The sequence below is a fragment of the Myotis myotis genome, unplaced genomic scaffold (genome assembly GCF_014108235.1).
Source record: "Myotis myotis isolate mMyoMyo1 unplaced genomic scaffold, mMyoMyo1.p scaffold_m19_p_2, whole genome shotgun sequence".
NCBI lineage: Eukaryota > Metazoa > Chordata > Mammalia > Chiroptera > Vespertilionidae > Myotis > Myotis myotis.
The window spans coordinates 217,370,111-217,389,232 of record NW_023416324.1 but is presented as its reverse complement, the minus strand read 5'-3'; the positions used below and the strand labels follow the sequence as shown (position 1 = coordinate 217,389,232).

Genomic DNA, 19,122 nt, shown 5'->3' with positions numbered 1-19,122 from the left:
GGTAGAGCCAACGTGTCTTGTTCACCGTTGGAGGCACATGGCCTTAGACTCTAGGGCCGCACGGATTCATTCAGAATTCAACACTGAGACGTGCGCCTCCAAAGATGAGCGACTTGTCACTGAAAACTTGTTATCCAGCCTGGCTGGCAGGGCTCAGGGGCTGAGCGTCAGCCAGGAACCAGGAGGCCAGGGTTTGATTCCCGGTCAGGGCACATGCTTGGGTTGCGGGTTCGATCCCCAGTGGGGAGTGTGCAGGAGGCAGCTGATTAATGACTCTCGCTCATCATTGATGTCTCTCTCTCTCTGAGATCAATAAAAACATTTAAAACAAAAACAAAACTTGATATCCAAACATCTCTAATTACTCACGGCGTGGCCGCTCAGCCTGGTGGTGGGCACTGCCCAGGTATTATGGAATATTTAGCAGCATCTCTGGACCCCACCTACCAGGGGCCAGTCCCACCTGCACCCCTGTTGTAACAACCAGACAATGTTTCCAGAACGTTGTCAGCTGATTCTCTAGGAGACAAAACCTCTCCCCACCGAGAACCAGTGATTTACTGTATTCTATATAATAAAAGGCTAATATGCAAACCGACGAACGGCAGAACAACCGATCCCTATGACGCACACTGACCACCAGGGGGCAGACGCTCAATGCAGGAGCTGCCCCCTGGTGGCCAGTGCATACCCATAGGGGGAGCGCTGCTCAGCCAGAAGCTGGGCTCATGGCTGGCGAGCGCAGCAGTGGTGGTGGGACTCTCTCCTGCCTCCGCGGCAGTGCTAGGGATGTCTGACTGCTGGCTTAGTCCCGCTCCCTGCCTAAGCTGTCAGTCGGACATCCCCCGAGGGCTCCTGGACTGTGAGAGGGCGCAGGCCGGGCTGAGGGACCCCCTCGAGTGCACAAATTTCATGCACCGGGCCCCTAGTTAAACCATAAATTGCTGGGGTCCAACCCCAGCAGGTCCAGGGGTCCCCAAAGGTGTGGACAGAGTCAGCGAAGAAGGAATGACACAGAGGCAGTGTTCAGTTGATCAGCATGGTTGGGTTCTCTAGCCAGGTTCTATAGCCATGTTCCCTCGCTAGGTTCTCCAGCCAGGTTCTGTCCAGGTTCTAATCAGGTTCTCTTGCCATGTTCTATCCAGGTTCTGTAGCCAGGTTCTGTCTCTAGGTTCTTCAGCCATGTTCTCTCGCCTGGTTCTGTTCTCTAGGTTGTGTGGCCAGTTTCTGTCCAGGATCTTTTGCCATGTTCTCTCGCTAGGTTCTGTCTCTAGGTTCGGTGGCCAGTTTCTGTCCAGGATCTTTTGCCATGTTCTCTCCAGCGAAGTTCTTCTGTCTCTAGGTTCTGTGTAGGTTCTGTGTCTAGGTTCTGTGTAGGTTTCTGTGTCTAGGTTCTGTGTAGGTTCTGTCTCCTGTTGTCTTGTTACATCTGTATTTATACCAGTCGATTCCAATCCTATCAATCTCTATTCCAAAGGTTAGGGCGTTTCTTATCTCCATTCCAGGGAGTAAAGATTATGTAGCTTAAGCATGATTGTTCGTAGTTAAAGTGATTAATTACCCGCCTGGCACTTAGTTAAGGGGTTTTATTCCCTCCCTAACTTCAGGGGAAAATCCCTACCTGGGGAAACAACCTTTCTCAGAGAGGTGACCTTGGTTAAAACACATAGTGCCAAGAAGGTGAGCAAACATATTAAGAACAGTATGCCATATATGCCAGGTCCCTTGAAACAGCAAGGATGGATCGACTCCCAGCAATAAATATTACTATATATTACTATATATTTTGTCAACATGTGATCTTCTGAGGTAAGACCTATGGGAGGAGAGCTTTGGTCACTATTTAAAAGTAGTTTAATATTCACCCGAAATGCGGAACCAGTCTGGGTTTGGGAAGGGCACGCTGTGATAGGCATGGAGAAGACTCATTTCCTGTTGGGGGTGTAAACACCCCTCGTCAGGGTGACTGTCTGCTTCGTGCACCTCAGACCTTGCCCGCCTGGTGAGTTTTCTCACCTTCTCTGTCATTCTCTAGGGGAACAGCCCCTGGCATTCATCAAACCCGGCCGTGCACAGCGGCAGAGACGAGCGAGAAGAAACCTTCTCTTACACATTCCGGGGGGGCGGGGGGTGGGCAAGAACTGATCAGGGAACAAGCCCACCGGCTTCTGCGGAGGATGGGAGAGACGGGAAGCGGGTGGGAGACAAAGCAGTTGTTTGCACGGTTTCTCCAGGGACAGCAGCTGCTGACGTAGCGGGAGGAGGAAGTCGCTGTTTTAAATTCAGCACCAAAGGTATTTAGGAAACATAATCCTAGAGGCACAGGCCCGTGAGGAACTGTGTGGGCGGAATGGAGGTTCAGGGTTGCCTCAGGACACAGCCTCTCAGTCATCAGCAACAGCACGCACCTCAGGCCTCCAGATCTGACTGCCAGTCATGCTTCCTTCCAGAGTTATTTCCAGGATTCTCTCATCTCTAATGTTTTTGCAAAAATAAATTTTACAAACATTTGAAAGGATTTGTCTTTATTCCTGAGGATGTCATGGTCTGGTTTTATTCCCGTGTTTCTATTTGCTACAACAGCTCCTCGCTAACTTCTCTCTGCCTTGCCCACCGGACTATCCCAGGGCTCAAGTCTACGGGCAGGAAAAACGCTCCTGTTGAAACATTTTCGATTTATCGGCAGAGCCACTGCTTTGGTTGTAACAGAATCCCAGGGAAAAGTGAGCATAACTATCTTGCCTGAAATACTGATAACATTAGATGGATATAAAGTTATTTTCTTACCGTCTTTTTAAAAAAATTTTAGTTGTGTACATGAAGTTTAATAAGAAGTAAAATAATCACGTAGGCTTTATAAACTTAAAAAATACTGCAGAATAATTTGCTCAAAGAATAAAAAGACAAGCCACAGCCTGGGAGAAAATCTGTGCAAAACACGGATCTGATACAAGACTTCTGCTCCAAAGACACACAGGCTATAAAACAACAGCCCCAATGAACAGGTAAAGATCCGCCCTCCTGGCCAAGGTGCATGCGGACCCAAAGGGGTTCTATGGGAACCACCTCTTGGTGACTGACCAGCACCCCTAACTGAGCAGGTCATGGTGGATACTCCTCCCCGCCCAGCACATAACTTCTTTTTTTCCTTTAATTTCACGTCTTTATTGTTGAAAGTATTACATATGCCTCCTCTTTCTCACACTGACCTCTCTCTGGCTGCTCCCCCCCCTCCCCAGCACATGCCCTCACCCCCTAGTGTCTGTGTCCATTGGTTATGCTCATGTGCACACATACAAGTCCTTTGGTTGATCTCTGACCCGCCCCCCAACCCCCACCCTCCCCTGCCTGCCTTCCCTCTGAGGTTTGACGTTCTGTTTGATGCTTCTCTGTCTCTGGATCTGTTTCTGTTTACCAAACCGTGTCCATCTACACAGTGCAACCCTACGCTGCGGTGAAAAAGGAAGAACGCCTGCCCTTCGCAACAGCAGGGAGGGACCGGGGAGCGTGATGCTGACGAAAGACGCCAGCGGAGAAGGGACGGAGCACAGGCTCTCGCTCCCCCGGGATCTCGTGAGCTGCACGGAACTCCGTTAGCAAACGGCGTATCTGTGCCGTCGGCACCCTCTGCCCTTGTGTCGGGGCCTCTGCATGAGCAGACCTCTTGTCTTTTAAAAGGCCCGTCACGAAGCATCGACGGCGTTCGCTCACAGAGTGGCTTTGACGAGGGAGAACCTGACAGAACAGACCACGAGGCAGAAACGGGAAAGCCCCTGAAACACCCCTTTCACGTCCATCACCGTGTCCAGCCCCGGAGCCCACAGGCCACCGGAGCCCACCCGGGCGGCGGCGGTGGCTCGGAATTCGGACTCACCTGGCAACCACGAAGAGCACGCAGCTGACGCCCAGGCAGGAGAGGAGCACCCACACCCAGACGTCGGGCGCCAGCGGGCGGAGGAAGGAGAAGACGCTGGGGCTGGTGCCGCGGGGCTTGCGGTAGAGGATGCCGATGCCTAGGGTCATGAAGGGCTTGGAGAAGTCGATGACCGTCTCGCGCACATAGGTGATGGTGAGCGGGGCCACGGCCAGGTCCGCCCTCTGCAACGGCAAGTCCCAGGTCACCGCCGTGGGCCCAGCCTCCGGGCAGGTGCGCGGCCTCCCCCAGGGCCACCGACCCTTATTCCGTGACCACCGGCTCTGCGATACCATGGGACGGCTCACGCCAGTGGTTCTCAACCTGTGGGTCGCGACCCCTTTGGGGGTCAAATGACCCTTTCACAGGGGTCACCTAAGACCATCGGAAAACACATATATAATTAAATATTGTCTTTGTGATTAATCACTATGCTTTAATTATGTTCCATTTGTAACAATGAAATTGGGGGTCACCACAGCATGAGGAACTGTATTAAAGGGCCGCGGCATCAGGAAGGTTGAGAACCACTGGTTCACGCGGTTGTGGTTACGAAAGAGTATTCTTTTAGGAAACAGAAACCAGAAGGTAGGACGTACACACAGGCAGACAGGCAGACAGACCCAGACACACATACATTCTGGAACTGAACAAGCAGAAAAGCTGCAGAATGATGTCTTTAAAAACAGCATGTGTCTGGCTGGTGTGGTTCAGTGATTGAACATCAGCCTATGAACCAGGAGGTCACAGGCCCGGATTGCGAGCTCGACCCCCAGGAGGGGGTGTGCAGGAGGCAGCCGATGGATGAGTCTCTCTCATCATTGATGTTTCTCTCTCTGCCTCCCTCTCCCTTCCTCTCTGAAATCAATAAAAATATATTTAAGAAAAAATAAAAGTACAAAGAGCACGTGGGAAAGGCACAGAATGAGCAGCCTGGGCCTAAGATCCGTTGACAAGACGAGGCTTGACTCTGAGCTGCGGACATCAGAACTCTTAATTGAATGTAAGAGTCACCAGGTTTGCTCTCCAGGCGAAGGGCAGCCCAGACACTCCGCCTTCCATCCTCATCCTCGCCTGCCTCCAAAGAAGCAAACACCATTCCCAGGTTTTCTCCTACTTTTACTTTTAAAACCATCCTATCTAATAATAGACAAACATGGTAATTGATCGTACTTTCGCTATGCCTTAAGCCACACCCACCAGCCAATCAGAGCGACTATATGCAAATTAACCCAACCAAGATGGCGGCCTGCAGCCACGGAGCTGGAGCAAGCAGGAGGCTTGGTTGCCCCAATGATGGAGGAAGCCAAGCTTCCCACTTGCTGTGGCGGCTCTGAGCTCCACACAAAGCAACAAAGTTTCAATTATAGAAGATAAATACACTCCAGATACCTACTTTCAGCCGGTCGTGGCCACAGAGCTGGAGCGAGCAGGAGGCTTCCCTCCCGCCCGCCCTGGCTGGCTCCGAGCTCCTCTCAAGGCTACAAAGTTTCAATTATAGAAGGTAAATAAATCCCAGAATAAAAAAAAAGATAAAAAGGAAAGGCTGGGAGCTTCTGTCGCCAGCGGGCTTGGCCAGCCTGAAAACCCTCAGCCCCTCACCCAGACTGGCCAGGCACCCCAGTGGGGACCCCCACCCTGAAGGGGGTGTGACCAGCTGCAAACAGCCATCATCTCCTTATCCAGGCTGGCCAGGCACCCAAGCGGGACCCCTACCCTGATCTGGGACACCCTTCAGGGCAAACCAGCTGGCCCCCACCTGTGCCTCTATCCTATATAGTAAAAGGGCAATATGCAAACTGACCCTAACAGCAGAGTGACTGGAAATGACTGGTCACTATGACACACACTGACCACCAGGGGGCAGATGCTCAATGCAGGAGCTGTCCGCTGGTGGTCAGGGCGCTCTCACAGCAGGGAGCTCTGCTCAGCCACAAGCCAGGCTGACAACTGCCAGCACAGTAGTGGTGGTGGGAGCCTCTCTCACCTCCCCAGCAGCGCTAAGGATGCCCGACTGCAGTTTAGGTCTGCTCCCCGCTGGCAAGTGTACATCCCCTGAGGGCTGCCGGGCTGCCAGAGGGATGTCTGATTGCCATCTTAGGCCCAATCCCCCGGGGAGCAGGCCTAAGCCAGCAGGTGGACATCCCCTGAGGGGTCCCAGAATGTGAGAAGGCACAGGCCGTGCTGAGGGACCCCCTGAGTGCACAAATTTTTGTGCACCGGGCCTCTAGTTTCTATGATAAAAGAGTGACCTGTTTCTTCTGACCCTGACTCAGAATCTCCCTCCTTTCACTTCTCACTGCGCTTTCCTGGCGTCCGCACCGAGGGGGGTGTGCTTACATGGTCCATCAGCTCCCGGACCATCCCATTCCACTCGCCCTGGTCGTCCTGGGCTCCGTATCTGCCGTCAGGGACGAGTCTGACATCGTAAATGAAGCCCAACATGGCGGACAGCTCCTTCAGAAGGTCTAGGCAGTACCCTTCGAACCTGTCGTTTCCGAACAGGGGCTTGTCCGACTTCCTGTACATCACGTAGGGCTCCTCCTGCAGAACAGACCGGGCGGGGCGCCTGTCACAGGAGGCAGAGTCCCGCCCAGCACCATCCCCGCCAGCTGCCAGTGTCTCACAGTGACTCGGAGACAGGGCGGCCGGCACCCACCACCCACCTCCCGCCTCCGCTGAGCCTTCTCCCCGTACCCTCCCGTATAACGTCTCTCCCTCGGCTCTTTATTTATTTTATTTTTATAGATACCTTTATTATTTCAGAGGGGAAGGGAGAGGGGGAGGGAGAGAGAAACATTGATGATGAGAGAGAATCATGGACCGGCCGCCTCCTGCACGCCCTCCACAGGGGATGGAGCCTGCACCCCGGGCCTGTGCCCTGACCCGGAATCCAACCCTGACCTCCTGGCTCACAGGCCGACGCTCAGCCCCGGAGCCCCGCCGGGCGTGCTCCCTCCTCTCTCTTTACGTGACATTTGAGACAGAGGTGTGAGGTGGCCTGAGTGGTCACGTCCCCTGGGGTCGGGCAGGGGCCGTGGGGCAGACTGTACCCACACCCGGCTTCCTGGGCGCGACCCGCCCGCCCTCCTGGCTTTCATGTAAGAGCTGCCCAGCCCACAGGTGAGTCTAAATCGGCTGAGAAATCTCTGCTTCAAACTTCCCGGCTGTTCTGACTCCTCTCGGCTCAGTTCCACCTCAGTGTCGCCCTCATCCTCTGGGTATTTGCTTGGCTTCCTTCAGGGCATCTTACTCAGAGCCTTTCTGTTTTTTTAAATCACCAGCTTCATTTTCTTCATCGACTCACCTGAAATCACACATCTGCCAATCCCTTGCTTCAACGACAAAGCCCCTCTCCTACGAATAATGGGCCTTTTCTTAATGATTGAAACCTGAATTCTCACTTGGCTGATCAAAGTTTCATTTTATTTTATAAATGTCTATTAGTTCCTATTAGTTCCTCTGCTACCGGCGTGTCCTGTTATTTCCCAGCTGCGTGGGCCCCACTGAGGTCCACCCTTGAACCCTGACAGACACAGAACTCTGTGCCCGGAGGCAGCGGAGAGAAAAGTCGCAGCCACAGCGAGACTGTCCGCTCCATTTTGGACGAACAAGCCTCACAAGTCAGCGGCTTCAGAAATAAACAGTCTGACATGAGGGACTGAATCCAATGAGCAGGAATGACCGAAGGTGACGATTCTAGATGTGGTGGCTCCTGCCCCGTATCCCGGGGGTCAGGGCTGGGATGGGGGGTGGGGGGCTGGGAAGTGGGGGGCACCTGGCAGGTACAACGGCTGGACAGGTGTGCGGTCGGCGCTCCAACAGGAAGCGGGAGGTGCCCTCACCTGGGCTTTGAGGAGTGAAAATAAGGGCTACTTACCTAGGAGTGGGCAGGGGGGGCCCAGGATGCAGGGGAGAGAGGGTGCCACCCCTGGGACCCGCTTTACCAGGAGGTGGTGCCACTCAGGCTGAGGGGCGGGGCAAGCCTGGGCCTGGGGTCCAGGTGGGCGGGGCCTGGAGTCTGGATCATGGAGGGGAGGGGCCTGGAGTCCTGGTGGGCGGGGCCTGGAGGCTGGATCATGGAGGGGAGGGGCCTGGGGTCCTGGTGGGCGGGGCCTGGAGGCTGGATCATGGAGGGGAGGGGCCTGGGGTCCTGGTGGGTGGGATCTGGAGGCTGGATCACCCAGGTGTGGGACCTGGGGTCTCGGTGGGTGGGGCCTGGAGGCTGGATCATGGAGGGGCAGAGCCGGTGGAGGACAGATTTCTGATAAAACCAGAGGCAGGGAAACTGCTCTTACATGGCTTCCCCTCCCCTGGCATCTGGTCAAAGTCTCTCTGGTTGAAGCCAATTGGCAGCCAGAGAGCATGGCCCACTGGGCGGCGGGGGGCAGGGGGCGATGTGGGCGGGGCAGCTGGTAGTTCCTCCCACACAGGAACCCATGTGCCCTCAGTGTCCCCGTCAAAATGAGACATCTGGGCCGGCCAGGTTGCTCAGTGGTTAAGTGTCGACCTGTGAACCAGGAGGTCTGGGTTTGATCCCGTGAGGGCACAGGCCCGGGGTGCAGGCTCCATCCCCGGTGGGGGGCAGGCAGGAGGCAGGATCCATGATTCTCATCACTGATGCTTCTCTCTCCTCTCCTCTCCTTTCCTCTCTGACATCAATAAAATATATTAACAAACAGACAAACCCTAGATCTGCAGACAGAGCTGCTGGCATGGTGGACACAGGGGAGCCCCTGGAGGTGGGGGTCTGGGGAGGCCCGGATGGTCACAGGGAGCCGTTGGAGGTGGGGGTCTGGGTGGGAGGGGACACAGGGAGCCCCTCACCAGGATGGTGGTGACGATGAGCGTGCGGTTGGCCAGCGCAGCGCTGGGGCGGGGAGCCGGCTCTCTGCTCGTGTCTGGCAGGCGGAGGCCACGGCGGGGGCTCCAGGCTCCGATCTGCAGGGACACGGGGAGGCTGAGCCCGGGCCCTCGGCGGGGGAGGGGCCCCTCAACCCGGCCCCGAGCTCCACAGCAACAGCACAGGCAACTCGGGAGCTGCTGACGCAGGAAAGCGAGACCACGGACAGACGGACAGACAGACAGACAGACAGACGGACAGACAGACGGATGCATGGACAGGCAAGCAGCGACCGGACAGGGAAGCCTGTGCCTCTGGGGGGAGGCCGGGTGGCCTTTTCATTTTTATTTATTAAATGTGTTGTTACTATTATTATCAACATGTTTTTATTGGTTCCAGAGAGGGAGGGAGGGAGAGAAACATCCGGAGGAGAGAGACCCATGGATCCATCAGCTGCCTCCTGCACCCCCCACTGGGGATGAGCCCGCAACCCGGGATGAGCCCTGAGCAGGAATCGAACCCTGACCTCCTGGTTCACAGGTCGATGCTCAGCCCCTGAGCCCCGGCCGGGCTGAACTTATTACTTTTAAGTGAAGAATTCTCTTCTTCCAACAGGTACTTGGTGACCAGCCCACCTTCCAGGCCCTGGTCTAGGCACTAGAGGCCATGGATGTGAACAGACAGAGAGCAGACGAGAGAGGGAGAGGGGGAGAGGGGGAGGGGGAGGGAGGGATGGAGGGGGATGAGGAGAGGGGGGGGGTGGGGGGAGGGAGGGGGTCCCCCTTCCAGCTTGATCACCCCTAACCACCTCTGCCTGCTGACTTGATCGCCCCTCACTGCCCCCCTGCCGGCCTGGTCGCCCCACTCAGCCTGTTTGGTCGTCCATTCGGTTGTTTCGGATGTGACGGCCCCTGGCTCTTTATATATAGACTAGAGGCCTGGTGCACAAAAATTTGTGCACTGGCAGGGGAGGGGGGTGTGGGGGGTGTCCCTCAGCCCCACTTCTGCCCTCTCACAGTCTGGGACCCCTCGGGAGATAACCACCTGCTGGCTTAGGCCCCCACCCGGGGTGGCAGATGGCAGGCCCAATCCCTCGGTGCCTGCCCCGCCTCCCTGGGTCGCACACACAGCAGGGCTGATCTGGAGGTTGGGGCGCGACCTCGGGTTGTCGCACATGGGAAGCCCCGGGTGGGTCTCACACGGGATGCCTGGATGGAGGCCGGGCGGGCTGGCTGATCACTGCTGCACCACCCGGCCACCCCAGGTTGGGTCGCCCACGGATGCCCACCGCCCTGGGTCGCAAATAGCAGGCCCAGATGGCGGTGGGGCAGGCAGGATGGCACTGTCCCGCCCTGCCTGCAGGAGGCAAATTAGCCGCCATCTTTGTTGGCAGTTAATTTGCATATCACGCTGATTAGCCAATGGGAGGCGTAGCGAAGATACGGTCAATTACCATGTTTGTCTATTATTAGATAGGATAACTAAATAGTTACATTTAAATTGCCCTAAGTAGTAACTAAAATGGAACTTTAAACTTTGAGAGATTGAGAATTACAGCAGACCTAACCCTAAAACCAGATTCCACCATTAAAATACACGTTGGGCGTATTTCCCCCCAAAATGAAGGAGGCAGAGCTGGTTCGCTCTGCGGAGCTACTGTCTCCTTCACGGTGTCCCTCCAGCACCAGCCTCACTGGGGGGTGAGCCAACACTGAATTCTGGGTCACGATGGACACCCCTCCAAAGCTAAACTGGGGAAGCCTCTGACTTCAGTCTAAACTTACTTTTTAATCCCGTGAGGAACGGGGCCAGGGACACCCACACCGGGTGATGCGAGCCTGACATGAGCACGCAGCTCTACAAGCTCATGGCGTTGCTACTAACCATGTGCCCTGAGAATGGTGTCAGCTTCCGTCTGTGAGGCAGGAGGCCTGGGGAACGCCGGACACCCGCACCCCGGACTGTGCTCGCCGTGGGAATGCGTGGGCCGTGCTTTCCATTTCCTTCTGTGGCTCTGTTATCGGTTACCTTCTCGGTGCCTTCCTCCCCGAGACGGAGGATGTCCAGGTCGAAGTCCTTCCTCAGGCCGTCTGTCTTGTTGAAGGCGATCCGCCCGGTCAGGCCGTCCCACTGGACCTGCGGGAGGAGGGCGTGGTCATCACACTGAAGTCCAGACACCGTCACCCCGAAGTGCTCGCCACCCGCCGGGTCCCGGCTCCAGCTCGGTCACGGCCGCGGCTGCGTCAGGAGCTGAGCCGGTAGCTCGCACTCCCTGGTGTCACAGCTCCTGGATCTGTCCCCTCACAGGCCAACCCCAGTCTGTAACGGCGCCAACCCCACCGCCCGCCCCAGTGACTGCCTGACAGTGCCCATAGCGAGCCGCCACGTCTCTGAGGCCACAGGACCCGCTTCCCACGGTTGCCCGAGCCGCTCCCAGGACTCCCCGGGGAGCCCCCCTTACGTTTCTCTGTGAAACAGTGCAGCTCAGTGAGGCGACACTGAGTGGTTAGGGTGCTTTTTAGGGTGGCTGAGGCCTTCCAATGTCACGTGGACATTCTGTCAACTTCCCGGGACTTCGTCCTGACGTGATGTTGGGGGGCCCTGTCTAAGTGGGGTTCGCTCACAGTGAGGATGAGGGAGAACTGAGCCCTTTGTGCACCATGAGCTGTTCTTCTCCTGACTGACCCGAATAGCATGTGAGTGGCCATGGCGGGGCTGCAGTGCGAGGTCAGGCGCCGAACCTGCAGCTGCTCCCTCAGCTCCCACGTCTGCCTGTCTGACTCGCCTGGATTGCGACTCTGTCCCCAGCACAACCCCGGTTCGTGTGGTTCCCCAGCACACAAGCACCGCACGGGTCCGCACCCCACAGCTCAGTCCACACCCACTCACGCTTGAGGTTGGGGCGCTGTTTCAGCGAAAACTGGACGGGCCGCCTCCCATTCATTCTCAGGGGCGATGGTTGACCTGCCTCAGCTCACGGCATCGCCTGGGAGCAGGCACTTGGCTCACGGCATCTCCTGGGAGTGGGCACTGGGCTCACGGCATCTCCTGGGAGTGGGCACTGGGCTCACAGCATCGCCTGGGAGTGGGCACTGGGCTCACGGCATCTCCTGGGAGTGGGCACTGGGCTCACGGCATCGCCTGGGAGCAGGCACTTGGCTCACGGCATCTCCTGGGAGTGGGCACTGGGCTCATGGCATCTCCTTGGAGTGGGCACTGGGCTCACTGCATCGCCTGGGAGCGGGCACTGGGCTCACGGCATCTCCTGGGAGCGGGCACTGGGCTCACTGCATCGCCTGGGAGCGGGCACCGTCCGACACGGCCTGTGGGGGTCTCGTAGCCTTGGGGTCGGACCAAGTCCGTTTCGGGCGCCTCCTTCATGCTCCTCACATGCTCCTCGCGCTCAGGTCTGTTAGAAGGAGGGGTTCCCTTCACTAGTTCTGCAGGGTTTCCTGGAAGCTTTGCCTGAAGGCACCGTGTCTTGCTGGGGCCGTGCTGAGAGCCACTGGGCACGTTGTCCGGAGCTGACGGCCGGGAACGTGCAGACTCGGAGCGTTTACTCTCACGGCGCCGCTCACGGCAGGGCCTCCGGCCAGGCAGGAGCCACTTCCATTCCTCGGAGGGTCCACGGCGTCGCTGCGGGTCTGTGTGTCGTTTCATCCCTTCACTTAGGGCTCCAGTCACCGCATGTCACCCCTTCTCTCTCTCTCTCTCTCATATATATATATATGTTGATTTCAGAGAGGAAGGGAGAGGGAGAGAGAGATAGAAATATCAGTGATGAGAGAGAATCATGGATCGGCCGCCTCCTGTGCACCCCCCACTGGAGACCGAGCCCACAACCCGGGCCTGTGCCCTGGCCGGGAATCGAATGGTGACCTCCTGGTTCGTAGGTCGATGCTCAGCCCCTGAGCCTCGGCGGCCGCTGGGCACGGCCTCTTTTCTCCCATCACACAAGTCTGACGGCCAAGAGACGGAAACCAAGAGACAAAAGGAGAAAAGCAAACATTTTCGTTCACGTCTTACTTGTATGCTCTTTTTCAAGATGACGTTCATTGTCCCAACAGAAAGTCTAGATCTGAGTGTCAAGGAAGGAGGCAGCTACTAGCACGTAGCTCCAGGCTCTTGTGAGAGTCGCGTTCAGCCCAACGAGCTAGCACGACCGCGTGGATGCACTTATTCTCCCCAAATGGGCGGAAGCAGGCGAAAGCGCGACGGCTCCGTCCTGTTTCCTGACTCGGCGTTCCCAGCTGCCGGCGCCCGAAGGACAGGCTCTGCTTTTGGGAGGAGAGTGTGCTGTTAAGCAGACACGGCCTCTTAGGAACAATAGTATCTTCATGGATGTGCTGGAAACTGTGCTCTTTTTCTGTTAAAATGTGATAAGTAGGAGGCTAATGGCAACCCCCACATTCACTCCTGTTAGGGCTAGAACAGGCGCGTGGGAAACCACTGTTCAGTGACGATTCCACGTGTTACGGAATCATCACAACTTGATATTAAAGGATGAGACGAGGCGGCGTGGCTGTTTGTGGCCGTTCGTGGCCGTGGCGGCTGCTGTCTGGCAGGTGGGTTCCCAGGGAAACATCTCAGCCCAGAGCCCGGGGAGGCCCTGCCATAGGAAAGGGGTCTCCGAGCCTCTCAGGGCCTCTGTGTGCCCCAAAGAAACAGGTCCCCCCCCATGGCCATGGTTCTGGGGCCACACCGACCTCCAAGGCCTCCCTTGCCTCTGGGAATCGACCCCGGCCCGGCCCCACCCAAGGTGCCTTCGTTCCGGTTCTTTCTGTGTTTGTACGTTTGGGTTTCCCCGTGTCCGCTCCACGGAGCACTGCGTGCGTTCCAGCCCCGCCGGAGCCTCCAGCTGCGTGCTTCCTCCGAGCAAGGCCTCCCCAACGTCCGGGGCAGAGCGTGGTCTCCACGGCCTTCTCTGCTCCCCACCCTCTTCCCCAGCTGCTCTACCTGCATGGACGTGCTGAGTGCACGACAAGGAACATGGATTTCTGGGTAAAATCATCCATAAAAACGTAGAGTCCCTGCTGCTGTCTCACTGAGGGTGCGATTATGCTGAGGAAAGACGAGCCCTTCTCGGTCGACCTCCAGGGTGGAGACTGTGTGGTTCCACCTGGGTGACGGCCCCGTCTGCCCCCCTCGGTCCCTGGGGCAGCGCCCCCTGCAGGTTGCAGCTCCCATGGTCCCGGGGGCACCCGTCCACCTCACCGGCTGCCGCATCTCCTTCCAGACGAGAAGATGCTGAGTGAACATCTCCTAGCATCGCTGTCCGCCCCTCCCTCCATCTGGTTCGGAAATTTGCCCGAATCCCCGGCAGGTGCCTGCACGGGCCTTGCTGCCTCAGCACCCACCTCACTGAGCACAAACACCGCACTCCCAAGAGCGAGCCAGACGTGCCCTTTGAGACAGCGAGGAGGGACCTGGAGAGCGTTATGTGAGCAAAACGAGCCAGTCAGAGAAAGGCAAGCATCACATGAGCTCACCAGACGTGGAATCCAGTGAACAAGATCAACGGACGAACAAAACAGACCCAGAGACATTGAAACCCGCCACAGACGGACGAATCTCAGAGGGAAGGGGGGGATTAACCAAAGACCTTGTTTGTATGCATATGTGCTGAACCCATGGACACAGATAATAGTGGGGTGAGGGCCGGGGGCGGGGGCGAGAGTGGGGAGGAGGGTCGATGGGGGGAGAAGGGAGGCACCTGTAATAATTTCAGCAATAAAGATAAGTTAAACACTCACACCTAAATAATGCCAACAGGAGGAATAAAAGGCACTTGCATAATTTAGTTGGTAAGCTGGGCCTATGTAAGAGTCAGTGTGTTGCCCCCTCACGTCTGAAACACGAGCCCTGTCAGGCTAAACATGGATTTAGAACGCCTGCCCAAAGCTCAGCTCCCCTTCCCCAGAGGGAACTTCATTTACTGTCTTTATTTTCAAAGTGTGTCACTGGCAAACCCTGTGGTAGATGTGAGCACGTGAGGGCAGCTGAATCCGTGGCAGGACGTGTGGCCTGGTGCAAACCGCCGTTTCCATTTCTAAAATGGCCAGACGCAAAGAAGACACGGACTCATCGCACGGAGCAAACGTAATCCAGGCTCCAAATTAGGTCAACAGCGATCACATGTACCGTCCCCGTTGTTCCTTCAAAACGAAATCCCTTGCAGTAGCTGACAGTGACCGTACAGATATGTAAACATTTGACACTGACCACACTCACCTCCTCTACTGACTCAGAAACGTGTTTACTTTTCAACTCTCTGTACGAAGATTTTAATCCCAGACACTCTCACTGCCTGATAATGCTGCCACCCGCCTGCCAGACGCTGGGTCAGGAAATTCACTTGCAAAGGGGGTGGACTGTTTAGAAAGGATTTTAAAAAAGAGGCTTCCTTAAGAGACATTGCCTTTCCTCCTATTTGTCCTGAGATGTAAACTTTCAAGTTCTATTTACCATGGAACCAACGAAAGAACGGGTAGAAAGCTTACAACATTTATACCCACAAGGTCAGCTCGAGCGCTGGTGCCGGCACCGCCTCAAGGCCACGGTGCCCACGTGGTGGGAGGGAGGGGCCGTCAGATCAGCTCGTTTGCACCCCAAGATCAGCTCTTCCTCCTCAGCCCAAGGCCAAGGGAATTTCCTTTGAATTTTGAAGGCTTTCCAAGGTCAGAAACCCCCTTCGGGCCGTGAACACGCATGGAAGGAAGGACCTTCGAGCACCTGCCGAGTCCTCATGAGGAGGCGTTCACTGACTGAGCTCGTTTTCATTTTGCCGACACTCTATCAGGGAATGACCAACAGGGGGGTCAGGGGATGAAGGCTCCTTGGGGGAAACGGTGACGCGGAAAGAAAGCAGAGCAAGAACTTCATGGATCTTAAAAGTCTGACCACACTTGGCTCTGTGCCCTGAAAGAGTTAACAGTGCAGTTCACTGTGGTGAGAAATTGTTTTTTGTTTTGTTTTGTTGTTAATCCTCATCCAAGGATATTTTTCCATTGACATTTAGAGAAAGTGGAAGGGACGGGGAGAGACGGAGAGAGAGAAACATCCATGTCAGAGAGACACATGGCTTGGTTGCCTCCTGCTCGCACCCGGATGGGGCTAGGGATCGAGCCTGCAACCCAGGTCTGTGCCCTTGACCAGAATTGGTCCTCGGGCCGATGCTCTATCCATTGAGCCAAACCGATTAGGACTATTTTACTTGTTTTTAAATATCTATACTAATAAAAGGGTAATACGCTAATTAAACTGGGTGACCAGACATCTTCTGGACGTCCGACTTCCTTTTAAACAAAGCCACGGTGGTGGGGGCCGAGGCAGAGGCGGTTAGGGGTGATCAGGCCGGCAGGGGAGGGCAGCTGGGGGCCATCAGGCTGGCAGGGTAGTGGTTAGGCTGCAATCAGGCCAGCAGGCAGGCAAGCAGTTAGGAGCCAGTGGTCCTGGATTGCGAGTTGGACGTCCCCCACGGGGTCCCAGATTGGAGAGGGTGCAGGGGCCAGGCTGAGGGACCCCATTCCCCTGCATGAATTTCATACACCAGGCCTCTAGTATTTTTATTATTGATTTCAGAGAGGGAGGGAGGGAGAGAGAGAGAGAAACATCAATGAGAGAGAATCATGGATTGGCTGCCTTCTGCACACCCCACACTGGGGACTGAGCCCGCAACCTGGGCCTGTGCCCTGACTGGGAATGGAACCATGACCTCCTGGTTCATAGGCCAACGCTCAACCACTGAGCAGCACTGGCCCGGCTATTTTACATGTTTTTAATTAACGGCGGCCCGTCCTGTGGCTGTTGTGTACGTGGACGTCCTGCACAATGACCGTCTCGCATCCCCAGAGTGAGGCCCAGCGACACACACCGAGACCCACCCTCCATCCAAGCAAGGTGATCGCTGGCAGTCACCACAGTCTCAGGCCAGTTCTCGGCGAAGCTAATTCAAAACAAGGCTAAAGTCTTCATCACAACGGGGAGAAAATACACATTAAGCAAAGGAGGAAACGATAAACACAACCTCCAGGCCACACAACCTCCTGGGAGGTCAGCTATTCCGGGAGCTGAAGTGGTGCATTTACCACACGCTCAGCTGTTCAGTCTATAATTATTTTAACTATCATGTGTGTTGTTTATAACCATTATCTTGCAATGACAGCTTGCATGGATCACTGCATAATTTAAAGATATAATAGCTTTTCTTGCCAATATTTGATTTCCAACTCTACATCTGCTGGCTGTGTTTCATCCTTTGGCATCTGCTGACTTTAACTGTTGCTATGCCGAGCTCACTGGGTAAGGGTGTTACTTCCTTGGGGTTTGTCTCAGACTATGCACCTGGCTGTGCATAAACCCTTTTACTTCTGTGCTGGTTCGTGGGGTGACCTGTTTGCCCAAATGTAACGAATTGGGTTCTGAATTTGCAAGTCAACTACATGGGCGAGAACACCCACCGGAGCCCCAGGGGGTGGGGAAGGGTGGAGGTCATGTGAGCGATGCAGCCTGGACATCAGAGCACCCAGTCTGGAACAACTGTTACTTCGGCCGCATTAATCAGATTATGGCCTTCATAGCTGATCAATATGTTCCTTGTCCACAAAGATAAAACTTTGGATCCCACGTGGGTTTAATTTATATCTTTCTCTAGTTAGCCTGGTTGGATGGGGGAATTTTATTTATTTATTTATTCATAAATATATTTTTGTGGATTTCAGAGAGGAAGGAAGAGGGATAGATAGAAACATCAATGATGAGAGAGAATCATTGATCGGCTGCCTCCTGCACGCCCCACGCTGGGGAGCGAGCCTATAACCTGGGCATGTGCCCTGATTGGGAACTGAACCATGACCTCCTGGTTCATAGGTCAGTGCTCAACCACTGAGCCATGCCGGCCGGATGGGATACGCTATTCAAATATTTATTTATTTAGTCACCAAGATTCACCAAGCACTTGAAACATGGCTGGGCCAGAGTGAGTGTAAAAGTTTAAAATACAAACTGGATTTAAGAAGCCTGTCCTAACAATAAAGTCATAACTTCATAACAAAGTACACATTACAGTGACATGATTTTGATCTATGGGGGTAAATAACATGCATTATTAAGAGTGATTCCACCTGCTGGGTTTTATTTTTCAATGTGGCCACTGGGGAGCCCAGTCTCTATGTGGCTCATACGATTCCTACGGGACGTGCCGAGGAACCACTTTATGTGGTACAGCGATGCCCGCTCTCTCCGGGGACCCGCACACCCGCCCCCGTGAGCGTCGCTTGTTGACAGCCCTTGTCATCATGGAATGTACGTTTCCTCACTTTTCTACCCGGTCCCGCCACTAGGACGTCATTTCCAGGAGGCGGGGTCTCTGCTTTGCTCGCGGTTGCATCCCTGGTACCTCGACTAGTGCCTGCCCCTCGCTGGGTGCCCAGCGAACTTTGCTGACCAGAGGAAGGGGGCACAGGCTCGGTTTCAGTGAGAATGAGTGAGGCGGGTAAATGACAAACATGAGTCAGCCTAGCTAGATCTCACAACGTAAGCAGATGGATTGGAAAGGCAAACAGCTGAGTGAAACATACATAAACTCACATAAATGCATATCTAGCCGCTCAAATACACATACACCCACACATGTGCACGTACATGTGTGCATATGTCTCTGAGTGACATCCATCCAAGTCCACGGAACACGCATGTACTAGTATGTGCGCACACACCACAGACTGGCATAGAAAGCAGCTCCCCATGCACACGGGAGCCGGGTGCCCGCAGCTGGAGGGAGGAGGAGCCGGCAGGACGCGGACGCTGCCTGAGAAACACGGATGTTATTTGGATCCACAGACGTGAAGGGGACCCGGCAGGACGGCCGAGGCCGACACCCCTTTCGCCGCCTCATCCCCCGACCGCGGACCCCGGGGACGGCGTCCTGGCACCCGAGTGTACGGGAGACCCTGCGCCACGGGGAACCCCTGGAGACCACGGACGCGGAGGAGCTGGCCTCCTGTCTCTGCCCGGAGCCACCCGGGAACCGAGGGAAGGGCCTGAGAAACCCACCGTTTCTTCAGGGGGAAACGTCCCGAACGTGAGAAGGAGCTGAGCTGAGGGGGTGACGGGAGGCAGAGGGGCCGGGTGTGGTGCTGGGCAAGGGATGCAGAACGAGAGACATCCATGGGCGCCCGTCCAAGAGGGGCCTCTTCACCCGGCCCGCGGACTCAGGGGCTGAGCCTCGACCTAGGAACCAGGAGGTCACGGTTCGATTCCCGGTCGGGGCACAGGCCCGGGTTGCCACTCGATCCCCAGTGGGGGGCGCGCAGGAGGCAGCAGGTCCGGGATTCTCTCTCATCATTGATGTTTCTATCTCTCTCTC

General features: G+C 55.6%; 1 protein-coding gene across 1 annotated transcript in view; it reads right to left on the bottom strand.

The window, feature by feature from the left end:
* The window catches only part of GRIK1 (glutamate ionotropic receptor kainate type subunit 1), a 119,971-nt gene that overhangs the window by 25,512 nt on the left and 75,337 nt on the right, over positions 1–19,122 (bottom strand). Inside the window, exons 8-11 of the mRNA XM_036352717.1 lie at positions 10,785–10,886; positions 8,741–8,854; positions 6,254–6,457; positions 3,875–4,098 (exon numbers count right to left, since the gene is read on the bottom strand). Coding sequence (XP_036208610.1) covers positions 3,875–4,098; positions 6,254–6,457; positions 8,741–8,854; positions 10,785–10,886 — 644 coding nt within the window. The remainder of the gene's footprint in view (positions 1–3,874; positions 4,099–6,253; positions 6,458–8,740; positions 8,855–10,784; positions 10,887–19,122) is intronic.